At 45.5% G+C, this 14857-nt stretch overlaps 1 protein-coding gene across 4 annotated transcripts in view; it reads right to left on the bottom strand.

Moving 5' to 3' along the window:
• Positions 1 to 490: 490 nt before the first annotated feature.
• drosha (ribonuclease 3 drosha) overlaps positions 491 to 14857 on the bottom strand; it is a 213848-nt gene continuing 199481 nt past the window's right edge. For 3 of the 4 annotated variants that reach the window (XM_065438063.2, XM_065438068.2, XM_065438077.2), the window contains one exon: positions 491 to 5836. In XM_065438063.2, coding sequence (XP_065294135.1) covers positions 5562 to 5836 — 275 coding nt within the window. In that variant the 3' untranslated portion in view covers positions 491 to 5561. Of the gene's footprint in view, positions 5837 to 7551; positions 7598 to 14857 lie in introns of all 4 variants that reach the window. The other variant, XM_065438088.2, reaches the window with a different exon arrangement.

Below are 14857 nucleotides of genomic sequence, written 5' to 3'. Positions count from 1 at the left end.
TTGCCGATTTCTTCGGCAGCGGCTATAATCTTCAGCTTCTCTTTCGCTGTGAAACACTGCCGTCGAGTCGCACTCATGATGCCAAAACAAAGCAGGCAAACAGTGCAAACTGGGGTAAGTACACTAAACAGCGCCTAACGCGAGGCTCAACAATGCTGGCCCGGCTGGCCTTTCGTTGGCCCTTCATCGGCTTGACAAGCGTCGATGACGATGGGGATGGCGGACTACACGGGGAGGCCGCCGCACATTGCGGTGAAGCCGACCCCCCCCCCCCCCCTCCCAAGTAAAAAATTCGCAGATAACCCGCACCCCCACTTTTTAAACGCGTTTTTTCACATTTTGGTGCGGGTTATACGCGAATAAATACGGTACATGCATTCCTGTTGCTCTGTACCTGCCACTCAGTGACTTGTCAGTCTCTGTACTGTACTTAATGCCCACCTCAAGGACAATGGCAAGCCAAAGCAGGGAGTCTCCACAAACAGAAACATACCAGCACTGCTCTTTATTTTTGGCTTGCAACAAGTTGGACTTCAGTTCTACACTATAAAAGCATGAAATATTGTTTCAGCGAACCAAGGCTGGTACAAAAGGCTTACATGGTAGCTTCTGCCCATATTTCTCACTTTTTTAAGTACCTGCTTTTCCACCATCATCCAGAAGTCAGTATGCACTAGTAATGTGTGAACAGAGAAAAGTTTTAACTGAATGCCAGACTGAACAGAAACTAGGTATCCTTTTACACATATTTCTTTGAAGCATAAGAATGATAGGGTACACAAAGCTTATATAGACCGTTTTTTCGTAGGCACCACCATATTGTGAATGCAGTGGCGCCGCCTATGAGCAGCGCCATACTGGCTTGGGTGAAAGCGCTCTTTTGCATGGCAGGTATACGCTGGGCGGCAGGTTCTGGCGTTTGTTTTCGCGCTCGTGCAGTCTATTTAGTATGACGTGCGTCTTGTGCGTTGTAAACAGATCTGTGAGACGTGTTGGAGTGGTTTAAGGCGTCATGGCCGGAATTTCTGCAGGCGTTGAGGTCGACGGAACACGCAGCGCGATGTGTGCGTGCCTATTTGAGCCTACAATCAACATCGGAGATCAGTTCTGTATTTCTGAATGTTCCAATCACTAATGTGACCTTATTGCAGTATGGGGCTCTTGCATTGCCCAGGGGGCGCTGCGAAAAAGGTGCTAAAAAGCGCCCTCTGCGCTAAAATGGGTCGTACCAAGCTCGGTCGTCTGCTTCGGAAAGCACGTTTACACTATGGACCCGTCACTTTCGGTTGTGTTGTTTCACGGCCTGCAGCGAATATCGGGCGCCGAAGATTTTTTCAGGGGTGGCACGCTGCGTAAAGGCAAGAAATTATGCAGTGCCGAATACGTGTACGCCGTTCAAGAATTGGGCGGCGAAGTTTTAGCACCGTGTCAATCGCAAGTGAAGCGAGTCGCGTACGAAGTGGAACTTCAGGTAAGGTTTGCACGTTAGCTGCTAGATTCAGGCGCACAAACGCGAGGAAAAGCTTGCTAGAAATGAACCCACAGCGGCGATAGGCAGACATCATGTGTACGGAACTGCTCGAGCACACGACGGTACGCGCCGCGATGTACGAACTGCTCGAGCGCACGATCGTACGCGCCGCGACGGCAGCGGTCTTTCGACATGCCGCGAAACGGCGGGCCTCCTGCAATCTTTGTTGACTGCATGCCGCTAAACAAGTAGTTATGCCTGCGTTGTGGTAGCGGCCATCTCTCCTTTTTAGTAACTGGTAATAACTGGTGCAATTACATATGAGCTCGCACGTACGTGCGAATCGCGCTGCAGTGCGAGCTCGTACGCCGCTCGCTTGATGTAGGTTTTAATGACAGCGCTCGAACATCGATGTGTTGCAATCAATACTGCCTTGCTGCGTTGCCTCAACGTGCTGGCTTGAGATCAAGGATGAGCGCATTTAACTCTCTTAACCTGTGCTGCTCGTAGTGGGGTAGTGAAGTGTCATCGAATGAGCCCGACCATTTGTGCTCATTTGCACTCACCTGGTCACTTCGCCACTTCGCATCGGTCGAATTGTTATTTGTCGCTGTGGCCGGGTCTCGAATCGTGAATTACCAGCCATGCCTGCTGCTATGTCGGTCTGCTGTCGGGACTGTAGGTGCAAAAGACCGAACATTAGAACGCAGATAATCAAGCAAGCTTCAAGACAGGCGAAGCAGTCAGCATGGCGCGAGGTTTCGCTTACTCAGCGCGACGAACTGCAGCTATGCAGCGCGCCCGACGCTCCACTTCGTGAGGCCTTGAAGGAAAACGGCAGAATATGATGTTGGGATTCAGGCCTTCTTGTTCATGGCAGCCCACGACGCAGAAGTAATGACGGTGACGCCTTCTCGAGGCTGGGCTAGGTCTCTCCGGATCGGCGCCACCGATTTCGTCTGCTCCCAGCATTGCGTCCCACGACACACGGAGAGCCCGTTTTCGTTAAGCTATAGGCTACGGCGAGCTCGCAGCGTGGGCGGCATGGTCTGCGAGAAGTGACGAGCCTTTTCGCACTCGCAACAGGGCAGAAAAAAGTGCGAATTGACGCAAAACTCGGCCTAGAAACGTGCTTCGCCACAGCCAGGGCTCAATACGACCCAAGCTGGTACGACCCAGATGTCGTTTCCCGCGCCGCCACCAGGCGCCGCTACTATACCTCAAACTCCAGCGCAAGACGCCCATTATCCTCTATTTCTAAGCTGCGGTTTAGGAGCCATGAAACATACGCGACGATCGTAACAGCGTGGGTACCGTTCTGCTACGATAAGAGCTTTGATGTTATACTTTGACAAGCGTTCAAACTGTTCACTGCAGGTTACATTGCGTGGCTACTTGGTTCGATGGATGAGGTTTCCGCCCCTGAATAAAATAGTTTCGGCAAGCAAAAGCAGCATACCTTTCAGTCTAAATTAAGCTTGTCCAGCAAAGGGACTGTTTACGCACTGCGCGAGCGTCCTAAGCAGTAGTGGGTGCTGGATTACAGACATCTTTGTTCTATATACCGCATGGTCCAAGCATACAGCATCAGCGGTTGTATATTTATAAACGTTGTGCGGCGTGACTATGCGAGGTCGTATTATGGCGTTAGCGCGTTTTCTCTTGCTTTTTCGAGAAAGAGGATGATAACCGATTTTTTTTTCTCGGTTGAGTTCGTTCCGTTCTCTACGACGCACTCACACGTATTACGGAAATTTTGTCCTCAAAAATAGGCATCGCATTCTTTTTATGCGATCCCTCATATATATTATGGCTGTGTAAAGGCCAAAAAGGCAATGCCGAAGCGCACAGCTTACATATGTATCGAGCTGGTTCACCAACCGCAGTGATCGCTGTGTTGAGCAGCGCCATCAGCCTCATGCAGGAAGGCTGGCGTAGTCAAATGATAACTTGAAGCCTACTAGGCTTGAAATGCGCGAGAACGATGCCGGTGCATCACAAATATTTGATAGCGCCAACCGCGTAGATGTTCCGTGGTTACCTTAGGTTGGCCGTGCACGAGCATGTACTCTTATGCTTTAGGTTTTACTCCCTACGCCAAGCGATCAGATTTACCATTTCATGCTGCTAATACAGAGACACCGATTTTCTTTGTTGAATTAAAACCGATATAAGCAAAATAGTTCACAACGCATACACATACGGCGACTGATAATGTGCGTACACCGCGGCTGATAAAACGCGTCACATTTTTGCGCCCCCAAGAGATATTTCCGCTTACTGTAGTTGCCGATGCACCGAAAGGCTTCCCTGACGACCTTACATGAACGGACATGGCGTAAATTTCACTAAGTACCATCTAGAACATCTCCAAATCGTTCCGCAGCACGCGACAGCAATACATTCAAGCAGCGCTGCGCCGGATCGCCCAAGCCAGAGAGGAGGAAAGGCTCTCCGCGCGCCCTACCCTCCTCGCCCGATGAAAAGGTCTATATATAGTAGACTTCCATTAATTCGATTATGACGGGTTCGACAAAAGACAAAGAAACGCCGAAACAAGTCAATTCACTTGGCAGTATTTGCCTTTAAAGTTAGCTTCGCCACAATAGAGCAGCGTTATGCGGTGAAGCATACCAAGCTGGGAAAGGTGTTACTGTTGCAGGACGTAGCACATGTTCCTTAATTTACAGACGCACATGCGCCGTCTCTCGCCACAGTATGAGCACTGAGATGCCTGATAAGTGTACTGACAAGCCCCTTCACAGTTTTTGCACTTCACCTCTATCGAAATGCGACCGCTGCAGCCAGGATTCGATCCTGTGTCTCGGGCTTAGTAACGCAACACTATAACCACTACGCCATCACGGCATGTGCATGCACACAATGTACCTCTTTTTAAGCGTGGGCCGTTAATTGAATCTGTAACACAGCATTTAATGCGACCATATTGACATTATGACGAACACTGTGCAAGAGGTCCTGGCATATGTCCGTAACATGTACGCAGCATTAATAATGTCCTGTGCGGACATGCAAGCGATGTCCGCAGGACATGGAAAGTTTGGGATGTTACTCCGTGCCGTCTTCTGCATGCCTGGTGGGCCTAAATTCACCCGACCCAAGACCCTATTGGCTCCCTCAGGCAGTTTGACGTGAAGGAGCCAATCGCAACTGAGAAATTCGATCCTGATCTGGCTTGATCGCGATGGAAAATGCGCTACGTGACACCCATATTAGACTTCTGCAGAGTTGTGCTATTTCAGCTCAAATTTTTTAGCTTTTATGGTGTAGTTGTTTTTATCGAATGACCTCTTATATCAAATTTTGTGTTGTCCCATTTGCTTCGTTATAATGAGGGTTTACTGAACCTAAAGAGTGCGTTTTCATTGCTGCAGGGAATTTAAATGACATACTGAAATGTACTATCTTTAGTTAGGTGGTGGTCACATTCTTACATATTGTACGGATTGTTGTCAGTTTTATTTGAGCACTCTGGCAACATTGAGGTTGCTGGCTGCAGTGTTTTCATCATGGCATCAGACTTGCACTTGTTGCTACTACAAGAAAAGCAAACGCTTTCTTGCTAATCTTTTTCACTGAGTGTATCGCTTACCACTCACCGCAATAAACACAAAGTTGAAGAGGATGCCCATGTCCACTGCTCAAAGGCCTTAGATTTAGATAGAGTTCAGCGCAACTCCGTCGACTAAACAGACTAGTGACTCAACGACTGTTGAAACTGCCCATGTGGCAGCACCTACATCGCCGTTGAGTCGATAGGCTACCTTTTCAAAAGCCTTGGAATATCCATGTGACACCAGTATTAGTGAGGCACACACATTTCAACAATGATCTAAACACTATTACAAACACATGTTCGATTGATGCTCCAAGCCTTCTTGCTTCCATGCAAATCACATCAGATACTCTGAGCACTTCACACGAAAAACACACAAATGATACTGTTTGGCTACATGGTCCCACTTTTGCTCTAAATAACAAAACTGCTGCAGTGAAATGCTGTAAGAAAGCTGCATTTCACTGTTTATATACTGACAGATGAAGATAAGCATGCACTGAAACTGATGAATCACAGCACTTCCTTTGGTTTTCTGTCATCTGCCTTAGGGGTGTCCCTGCTCTTTGATCTTGACCTCCTCTTCCTTTCGCCACTTGTCCTCCTTCTGTCAAGACTTCTATGTGATCGTGATGATGAAGAATTGTGCCTGCTTCGTGGATCTGCAGAAGAGTCGTCTCGCAATTTCTTGGTTGCTGGAGTATTGTGTTCATCCTCCTTGCCTGGAACTCGTTGCTTGAGACTTCTTTCGAGGACTCTTCGCTGATGGCTCAGTTGGGGGAAGAGTTCTGCACAAAGAAGCAACATCACACTCTTAACATTACAAATGTTTTGATGCGTGTATGCTGGTATTCGTCTGTTGCTGATGCATGTTGCTTGCACAAGTGAAAAATACTGCTGACACTAGTTTACTGGTCACACTGACAAAAGTATCATATTACATCTGTGCAAATGTAGTCAGGTGCAGAACACGATTAGTAAATCTGGAGCACATTTGAAAACAGAACTGCTGAGGTGTCAAAAGATTGGCATTTAGGTCCATTTGTTAATTACTGAAGGCTTTCTTCTGAGATTGGAAAGCTATGAAAAGGATAGCGTACCACAAATAATAGAATTTTTTTCATTTTAAAAGGCATTCTGATTTTGTCTTGTAATACAGGTAGTCAAAAAGTGTTAGCTGATTAATATTTACTAATAAGTTAATCAGGGATAACAAATATTGATAATTGTGGCTTCTCCAGATGACTAATAACAAGGCATAGTTGGGTTTCATGTGCACAAAGAACCTTTTGTTTCTCTTTATACGCCCCACGTGCCACCCGTACCGGCACCACTATAGGCAACTATATGACTGGTTTTGGCAACATTCTACTGATCACCGGCTTCGCTGCCTGCCTCTCATTTCAGAAGCACCTCTTCCTTGTGGCAGGATTTTTTGTCGGTGGAAAGCACAGCAAAACAATTTTTCAGAGGAGTGATATGAACTACTGCCCTATCAGAGGTGTAAGTGGCCTGCAAAAGCTGCAAAAACACCACTTTGGAGCAGTAATTTCCACTCTGATGCAAAGAAACTGGGTTTTGGAGAATCTCAATGTGAGTCACATAAACAGAGATTAAGAAAAGATCAAGCAACATTAAAATAATCAGAACCTGACATATTGGTCCCGCAGTAGACTGAGCAGGCAGAGCCAACATGCAAAAATTATTCACTGTCTTTCAAGGATGCTTTAATCCACCCATTTACAGTATCAGCTTGTGATCTCTTCTTCCAGGAATAACAAAATGCAAAGCCTTTATAAGGGCCCTGCAAGGCAAATTATCTATGCTGTTTTTATTACATGTCTCAGTGGTGGTCCAGCCTATTTGGGACTTGGAGCAATCTTTGGAGCAGGAAAAATGCTGTTCTGGAGCAGTTTAGGAGCTGTCACACCAGTAGTGTGGAGCAGTTTTGAAACAGAAAAACTGGTCATTTTGGAACACTTGGAGTTGTACAGCAGTAATCTGTAGCCATTTACTGAAGCTTAATATTACTGTGCAATCAGTAAGTGCTGCTGAACAATGAAGCAAGTCACAAAGCCCACAGCGACCAATTAAGCCTGCGTTCCACGGATAGCGTACTGTGCACGGCATGCTGCAAACATTTTATTTGGGTAGGCAAGGAACTTAATTTTGTAAACAATTAAATAAAATTTTGTAGGCTAACCAGAGCAAAGATATGCACCTGGACGCGAGACAGACATAAATTACAAAAGAGCTAGAACTATTGATGCTGTCAGGCAAAAGACAAAAAGTGACGGCAAATGTCTTACGTCCTTGACAGATGTGCTTTCATAAGCTTTACTGCACTAGACAACGTGTGTATTATGCCAAGTAACAATGCTAGAACCTCGACAAGAGACTATGCGTCTATGAACAGCGCCAAGGTGAGATGCCTCCGTACGGGTATGTCGCAAAGATGGTGATGGCGGTCGAAAACAATGTTCGTGCCATCCCGTATACTCGCCTTCGTTGTGAGGCGGTTAGTCGGCTTCTTGTTTGTCAAATGGCCTCTGCAAATAGATACGAGGCGTTTTGGCGTAAAACCATTCACTTTTGTCGCCCATACCCGACCGACCTTTTGAAGCACTACCTTTTACTGCCCCAGGGGCTCAGATCGTCACAGGCACGTCCGAAATAGCTCTGAAGGTCTGCTAGTACAATTGTTAGGCCCATTGGTGCTCAAAATGCGGTATGCGTATATAATAAGAGATGCACACTGTGTCCCGTGACAACTGCTTCCTCCCACTTTTGGTATGCTTCACCACAATACTTTGCGTAACAAAGCTGTATTGGGGCGAAGCTGACTTTTGGGAACCGGCATTATTTAATGCGTCATGCTTTCCGAGCTTCAAAGCCAGTGGCGAGGATTGCAAAAGCGGAGTCGGCTCCATTGCTAACAGCGACAAACTGTTTTAATGAAAAGCACCAAAAAGCAAGAAGCTTGGTAGCGAACGTCGAAGTAGCAAGGCCTAGCGTTGCCGTGGTGGTGGCTACGGCTGCTAGCGGGTCTGCATGCGAGAGTTCAAGTTGACGAGATAATCAAAATGGCGGCGGTGGTGGCTTCGATCAATGCCGTTTTGGACCTGCGCTCATGGCAAAAAAGTCCGGAATATTGGACGGCAAAGGGTTTTTGCATGCGTAATTTCAGACGTACTTATAAAGTGACTCTATGGGGTGCCGAAGCAGCGCTGTGAAGGCATTCGAATTATCGGGCATGTCCGAAAAATGGGGCGTCCGGAAAATCATCACTGACAAACCCTATTGAAAACACTTCATTGCCGTGAAAACGTGAAAATGTGACACTTTTGCGCAGTTGGCACAAATTACACTTGAGTGGGCGCAGCCACGAGCAGGCAAGTCTAACTGTAGCGAAATGGTGCAAATTGCGCAGTTGGACCGCCACTACATGTCTACTTACAATAGGACTTAATGATACTTCAGCAGTAGTAAAAGCACCGAGAGCATATACCATTTTAATTTGCTCCAGAAGCCACTTTCTACACCAAATGTAGCATCTTATACCAATTTCGTACAGCGGATGTGAAGTAGAAAGCACATGACACAAAGACGGTGCACTCGCTCACACTCACTCACACTCATTTCAAAGGCGTTAGAGTGTGAGTGAATGCCAGTGAGTGTGAGCGGAGGTGAGTGGCAGTGTGAGTGAGTGCCAGATTGTGAGTGGAAGTGAGTGCGAGTGTGAGTGAGTGCCAGTGAGTGTGAGTGGACGTGAGTGCGAGTGAGTGTGAACGGAGATGAGTATGAGTGAGTGCCAGTGAGTGTGAGCGGAGGTGCATGCGAGTGTGTGTGAGCAGAGGTGAGTGCGAGTGAGTGCCATTGAGTGTGAGCGGAGGTGGGTGTGAGTGAGTGCCAGTGAGTGTGAATGGATGTGAGTGGGAGTGCGGTGAGTGCCAGTGAGAGTGAGTGGAGGTGAATGCGAGTGAGAGTGGGCATTTGTGAGTGGAGGTGAGCGTGAACCTGAGTGAGTGCGGGGCCTGGAAAAATTATGGTGAGTGAGTGTGAGTGAGTATTCTCCCACACTGCCGACCTATGGTTGGGCATGAAGATATACTGTGCATGTTAATGTTGAGCGTGTAATCATTGGCTTTAAAAGAAACGAATATGTTGCACTTTTTAGAGCTACAAAGAGGTCTAACTTGTGAACAAAAGCATTTACATTAATTCTAACCACCAGACAATTAAAACAAATTAAATTATGGGGTTTTACGTGCCAAAACCAATTTCTGATTATGAGGCACACGATAGTGGGGACTCTGGAAATTTAGACCACCTGGGGTTCCTTCACGTGCACCTAAATCTAAGCTCATGAGTGTTTTCGCATTTCGCCATTGAAATGTGGCCGCCGTGGCCGGGATTCTATCCCTTGGCCTCGTGCTTAGCAGCCCAACACCACAGACACTAAACAACCACGGCGGGTCCACCAGAGAGTGATAAAGTGCTTTACTGAGCAGGTTTTCAATACTTTGTGGGCTCCCAATCTAACTTTAAATAAGCTTTGTGTGAGTGTTGTTTTTTGACTCATCAGTAGTGCAGCCACAAGCATTATTGGATGTTTCGTTGTCCTTGATCGTGCATTCTTTTTCTGTGGTCCCTTAAAAAAACATATTGACAGGGTTCTACCATACACTTGAACCTCATTATAAGTTGAAGGGGCAGCCGAAATTACTTTGTTATATCCATTATTAGCATTTATTGCAATATATGCCCAATGGGGTGCAGAATTGTAAATATGGAAATAAGAAGATGGCTTCACAGCCCATGGAAACACTACACAGCCACACATGCAATGAAATTTGAATAAAAGAACAAAAGAGTCTTCGGCGTGGGCGACTTAGCGCCTGACATGACAGCCTTTAGATATGTGCCTTTTGTTCGATTGTGATGGTCTTTCACGCCTGCTTTCCACTTGGTTCGTTATGGTTCAGCAGCGTGTGGCACACAACACAGCCCTCCACTGTGTGATTGAGGAGGCAAGCGAACTTTGCCATGCCGACTTGGCTCGGCTGGCTCGTGGCCTCTGAGATTACACTGATGCCAGTGCGATCTACGAGGCCATGCCCAGTTGCTAACCCATGTGGCACTGCGCGGTGCAGGGAGAGGGAGAAGTTGATGCACGGCCTGGGCATGACCCCGAGATTGCACCTGGAGGTCTCTGAGGCTAGGCCCACCTGTGGCTGTGTATGCGGTGCGCCATAGAGAAAGAGAAGTGAATGAACTGATTTTTCGCACCACTACGGGCAGCCACGCAGCATGGTGCAACTTGTCCGTGACCCTTGAGATTTTGCTGGGGAGATCTTGGGAGGCCACTCACTGCTGCTCCTGCCTGTGCGGCGCGCATAAGTGAATGCGCTAATCTTTTGCACCACTGCACACAACTGTGCAGCATGGCGTGGCTCACGCAGCCGGGCACGTGCAAGAGCCAGACGTCAGTGGAGAAGTGCTATAGTGAGCTGATGCTTATGTGCAGCTGTGCAGCTATGCGTGGTGTTGAAAAATACCAGTGTTGCTCGACGAGTATTCAATGTGGGGACACGGGAGTTTTGAACTGCTGTGGTGAACAAGTGACGAACCCTGTGGAAAGCAACGTAAATGTGCGTGCAACGGCTGAGTACTTTTTGGTTTCAGAGAGGAATCTAGTTTGTTATTTCCATTGACAGGACAATTTCACTTCGTTAAAACGAGGTTTTAAATACATGGATCTCTATGGGGACAGAAACTTCAAGTGCACAACCAGACGAGAACGGTGAAAGGAGACTGAGACACACGAGCGCTCGCGGTCCTCGTCTGGTTGTGCTCTTGAAGTTTTTGTCATGTCTTACCAAGATGCCCAAACAGCCACATTATTACTGTGGATGATCCAGGTACGATCACATCAATGGCCTACTCACTCCACTTTTGTGCATTACAGGGTGCAGTCATCAACGCTGGTTGCTCTGAATACTCGACGTGACTACCTGTGCCCGAGCTAATCACCAGATGATTGCTGGAATCAGATCCCACCAAACTAGAGCCAAGGCAGGCCTCCTGTGCCACTTCTACTGCGCAGAAGCCTTGGATGATGCAACAGAGAGCATAAAAGCGTGCTTCACATTTCGCCAGAGCCATTAATGCAGACGATTCAGGCACGATCCCACCGATGGCCTAATCACCTCGCTTTTGTGCATTACAGGTGCATAAAACAACTTCATTAACGAAATATTGCCTTCGTGCCTGGGTCGTCCTCCAGTTACGGGTGATGATGGGCGATGATATGGGTGAAAGGGTTTTCGAAAAAACGGCCACGACAGTGAAGGAACTTACTGCCTTTTGAAGCTGTGCAATAAGATTGATAACATGAATAAGAACCTAAGCTGTGAGCTTGGTTCACATAAGAAGTCTACAGATTTTATGAATGAAAGCTTCGATGAATTCAAGAAAGTACTTGGTAATGTACAGAGTGAATTAGGTGATGTGAGGATGGAACAAAGTTGACTTAAAAGTGAGAACAGCTGTCTCTGTAAAGAGTAGCAGGCTACTAGGCATGAACTGCTTGAACTACAGGAATACAGTGGTAGAACAAATCTTGAAGTGAAAGGTATTCCCAGGGTGCCTAATGAGTCACTATCAGCAGTTGTTACCACCCTGGCAGCAAAGGTTACTGCGCAGGTGACAGGCTGATATTGATGTCACACACCGCATTCCAACAAAAAACAAAAAGCAATCGAACATTACTATCAAATTGAAGTCCTGTGCACCCCTTGAGAACTTACTTTGATGTGCAGAAAAAAAAAAAAAAGCCTGTCTTCTGCAGCCAATTTTGGCCTGACAAAATGTATATATAAATGAGCACTTGAGCACCGAGTACAAACTTTTGCTCGCAAAGGTTATTACTGCAAAGAAGCAACACAACTGGAAATATGCTTGGGTACCGAGAGGACGAATATTAATGAGGAAAGCGGAGAACTCCGATGTCCTCCGCATCTTCACGGAGGCTAGACCGTATGGCATAACCGTATGGCCCTAGACCGTATGACATAATATCCCAAATATGCTGACGACTTGTTCTGTCGATAACTTTCATAGATTACATAGACCACACTCACTGCTTCAATACAATTTAAGAAGCTTAGGAAAAAATATTGTTCTTCTTACACTGCTAGCACAGCACAATAACATGTACGATGTCATAGCCTTCACGGAAACTTGGCTAAAGCCTGTCAAAAGTTATAACATTCCAAATTATGCTTTTGTCTTGTGTCCTAGAATTGCTGAAAACAGTGGAGGAGAGGTGGGATTCTATATTGAAAGCTTACTCCGATATAGGCTTTATTCCTTGAATAGACCTACTAGCAGACACTTGGAGATGTTTTTTGTAGAGGTGGACAATGTCATAATTGGTGTTATATACTGTCCCCCGCATAATGATTGTAGCTTGTTTTTAAATGACCTAGAATATGTTCTCATTCACCTGTCCAAAAATAGTAAGAAAGCCGTTATAGTCGGCGACGTGAATATCGACACTCTTAGTAGCAGACACCATGAATATTCAAACTTACTGCCTTCGTATGGATTTAGTAACCTCATCATTGGTCCCACGCAAATTAAACGTCATACCTCAACTTGCCTTGATCACAACTTAAGGAACTTTGATGCCACTGAAATCCTTTATAAAGCCTACAATACAGGTCCTGCAGACCACTTATTGATTGCATTTCTAAATTGTCTTGAAGATACATATTTTAACTGGACAAATTTTTTCCAGAACAACAAAGTGAATTGATTACGAAAAATTGTCACTGTCCTTTCCAACATGTCATTCTCCGACTTAGATGACTTAAACGCTAACATGCACTGTTCTATGCTAATAGAAAGACTTAAAGGTACAGTTACAGAGCCCACTCAAATAAAAGTAAAAACACGATATACGCAACCAATATGCCCATGGATGACACAGAGCGCACTGAATCTAATTAAAGTGCAAGATTATTGGCATACTAAAGTGAAACAATATTGACGGAACACATACTACTTTAATCAATATAAGGAGTATAGGAACAAAGCCTTGGCAGTAATGCAAATACAGAAGAAGCTGTATTACAGTAACCAAATCAACGTGTCATCTCGCAATCTGAAAAGATTATGGGCTACCATGAACTCTATTATTAACCCTACAGTTTCAAAGTCAATTGTCCCAGCACCAGCTACAGAATGCAATGCTTCATCAGTAAGTGAAAAATTTAACCATCACTTTTGTACGGTTGAACCTGAACTTCTTTTGTGCATGCAAAGTAGGTTCGGGCCATCTTTGCCTGCTTGGAATTCATGTTTCTTTGGCTACATAGATATTTCAATCCAGGAAGTGAAAGCAAGTACAAATATAGACAGAGGAAAGGTACCTGGTTTCGATGGTATTGCAGTGTCTGTACTGAAAAATAATATAAAAATCTTGGCACTTATTCTCGCTACATTGTTTAACAAAGCATTTTACATGGGCACATACCCGGAAGTATTAAAAGTAGCAAGAGTGACGCCTATTTATAAAAGTAGGGATTCCAATGATTTAGGTAATTATCGACCTACTGTATTTACTCCCATAATGATCGCACTTGCGTAATGATCACACCCCTGAATTTTGACGTCAAAATTCTATTTTTTTCCTTTCCCACGTAATGATCGCACCTTGAACTTGTCGCAGCCATATGTCGTGTGCCAAGTCCAGCTAATGATGATCGCGCTCATTATCTGTCGAATGCTATGCGAACGACTCTTGAAGACATACCAAGCGGTCTGCAGGCACCCAATATTCTTAAGCAAATGCCCCATTTCATTCGTTTCATCACTTTCCGCACTTCTATGAAAAAAAAAGCTACAACCAAACTTGCCTCGGCTTTATTATTTGTAGGCTTCATAATGATTTTGGTCAATAACAGCAAAATAAACAGCGTGTTTCGATTCTTCTCGTCTGCACGCAACAAATCGCGAGCGGCAACGATAGTGGCCACGTTTACACCGATACAATAGACGTGTACCCTATTTACACGCTGCCGCTTGTAACGCAGCTAAGATATTCGCCCACCCTTAGCGGAAACATGCTGTATTCGGATAGTAGTGAAGAAAAATGCTGCAGTTTCCGCAGCATGTCTGCCATGAGTTTCTATGTCACTGGCAGCTAAGTGCGTCTATCTCGGTTTCTGTCCCCTCAAAGTGGACCTGGCTACGTTATTGTCGCAAACTTGCCGATATTAACGATATTACTCATTACTAATACGGAAGAAACTGTTTCAAAGCGCGTAATGTACTCATGAGAAGAAAAATAGTCGCATTTGGCACGTTCGGCTTGCTCCGTCGGCCGTCATTTTTGTTTTGGTGTCCCGCACTGATAGCGCAGCCGCCTGCTTGTCATCCCGGAGTAAATTCGGGATGAAAAAAGCAAATGTTTCTTTTCGTAGGAAATTTAACCTGCGTAATAATCGCACCCCTGAATTTATGTCAATTTTTTTTAGAAAAAAGCGCGATCATTATGCGAGTAGATACGGTATATCAGTATTAAACTGCACAAACATAATTTTTGAGAAACTACTGGCTAGTAGAACAACAAAACTTCTATACAAAACTAACATCCTGTCCCCGCATCAACACGGCTTTCAGAAAACTTGATCGACAACTCCGGCTATTTTGTCCTTATGTAATCGATGAAGCCTTGTACAACAACGAAATATCAATAGGAGTATTTTTAGATATAAGAAAGGCATTTGACACTGTCGACTATC

This window comes from Dermacentor albipictus, chromosome 1 (assembly GCF_038994185.2).
Source record: "Dermacentor albipictus isolate Rhodes 1998 colony chromosome 1, USDA_Dalb.pri_finalv2, whole genome shotgun sequence".
NCBI lineage: Eukaryota > Metazoa > Arthropoda > Arachnida > Ixodida > Ixodidae > Dermacentor > Dermacentor albipictus.
This window is presented reverse-complemented; position numbering and strand designations above follow the sequence as displayed.